The sequence below is a fragment of the Ammodytes marinus genome (genome assembly GCF_949987685.1).
Source record: "Ammodytes marinus genome assembly, chromosome: 8".
NCBI classification, from domain to species: Eukaryota; Metazoa; Chordata; class Actinopteri; order Uranoscopiformes; family Ammodytidae; genus Ammodytes; species Ammodytes marinus.
The window spans coordinates 27288091-27290081 of record NC_137212.1 but is presented as its reverse complement, the minus strand read 5'-3'; the positions used below and the strand labels follow the sequence as shown (position 1 = coordinate 27290081).

Genomic DNA, 1991 nt, shown 5'->3' with positions numbered 1-1991 from the left:
ACCCAATAACCCAACCCTTGTCCTATGGCTCATCACTGCTTCTGCTGCATGGCCTCTTTACGTGCTGCGTCCTGGAGCAGCTGTGTGTCCACCTCGTCTGCAGGCAGCTGGACGTACCGCACCACAGAGCCGCGGATGAAACAGTTCTTCACAGAGAGCTGCAGTGAATCAAAATGAGACAGAGCACGGTTTGAAGAGGAGCATCACTCAACGTGTCGGAGTGTAGCGGCACAGCACGGCACGGCATCTGGCCAGTAATACTTTGGATCAAAGCCGTACATAAATATGGGATGTTCCCGGTCTGCGTAGTAGTTTATTAAGTTCCCGGGAAAATTGGACCAGATAAAAAGCATAAATAATAACTATATGAAAATAGCATTGTTTTAACTGATAGTTGCTGAGTGTTTAATAAACATTTAAAAGTTCCTCATAGGAGGTTTAAATCACCCAAAGGCCTCAGTGTGGCAGCGTGACCATATCATACTGATGCCGGTAATGCAGGAGGCTCTTAAAAAAATGATGTATATAGACAGATGCAACAAATTATTTAGAGATCTAAAATTGATACATCAGAAACAACGATTCATAATCATACTTCCCATGTCTAAGCCTGTGTAACACTTTAACATATTGAATTAAAAGATTGCAATACCAATTAAGGCCTGATTATTTTACATTGACATAAAATTGCTTGTAAGACTTTAGGATCTGCTTGAGCCATTGAAATAATCACAACAAATCACCTTTAGAAGCAATTCTCAGAAAATCAGCAGGGTCAATTAAGTATCAAGGTGATAAATATAATGTTGGGATTAGTTTATAGATATTTTAAACAGGACCTCAAACAGAACATTGGGGTTCAGTCAGACCTGTCTTCAGAGCTCACACACACACACACACACACACACACACACACACACACACACACACACACACACACACACACACACACACACACACACACACACACACACACACACACACACACACACACAGAGAATGAAAAGGTGCTGGATAGAACAGCTCCACCTACCATGTGTGGATACTTCTCTGGATCAGTGACGCTGATGTCTGTGAGCTTTATGTTCAGGTACTGAAACACACGAGAAGAGAAATGGAACGTTAAACCTCATAAGAACCCATAACTGATGGAAAGCACAAGTCTGATAGAAAATGCCAAAGCTTAATGATATATATATAAGGAAAATAATTGTCCAAACCTGGTCGACGGAATGAAGAGTTCCGCATATGCTGAAAAGATACATATAGCAATAGGAGTGAGTACAGGGTTATTTGGTTATCTCAACATCACAATCAAAGACCAAAGTGGAGGTGAATGCACCACTGGTCTAGACATAGAGGGGGTGGACTTAATAACAAGAACACCTTGTTGTTAATCAGAATGTAGTCTGCAACAAAGATAATTTGATTCACTGTTATTGTCATTTGGTTTATTTTATTTTTTTAGTGCCAAGAATGAGTATTTGAAGTCTTTTCACCTTTTCTTTGCTTCGAATACCTTAATAAGTTAATTGTGTACCACCATCATTCACGTCCCCCTCCACAATAGCCTCGACTGATAGCTAACACAAACCTTGGGGCTAGCTCAAACCGTGTCAAAAAGTTATCCGCTTCAACAACAAACAATGAAACTGACCTCAAGTCGTTTTTGAGCTCCACCACCACGTCCTTCCCCACCAGCGACTTGAAGAACGAGTAGAAAAGCTGAAAAGCAAAGACAAGACGATGCTAATATGTTAGCAGCGGGCTACATGCCGAGCAAGACTCGAGCTGCAGAAAGTTGAATAAATGAACCACGAGGTCGACAATGAGCTGTGTGCATTCCAACACGTCTCTCAATGTTCCAATACGACATTTAATTAGAACTGGGGGAAAAAATCATACATCCAAATTGATTTCTCACCATTATTGCAGTCGGTTCCTTGTGCAGGCGCGTCTAGTGTTGATGACGTAGCCACTCACGATGCGTT

General features: G+C 41.4%; 1 protein-coding gene across 1 annotated transcript; it reads right to left on the bottom strand.

The window, feature by feature from the left end:
* smx5 lies at positions 1 to 1991 on the bottom strand. The gene is made up of 5 exons (XM_080033182.1): positions 1925 to 1991; positions 1658 to 1725; positions 1221 to 1251; positions 1034 to 1093; positions 1 to 158 (listed from the first exon to the last, which is right to left on the bottom strand). The coding sequence occupies exons 1-5, from the start codon at positions 1925 to 1927 to the stop codon at positions 33 to 35; spliced, it is 288 nt and encodes a 95-aa protein (XP_079889308.1). The 5' UTR covers positions 1928 to 1991; the 3' UTR covers positions 1 to 32.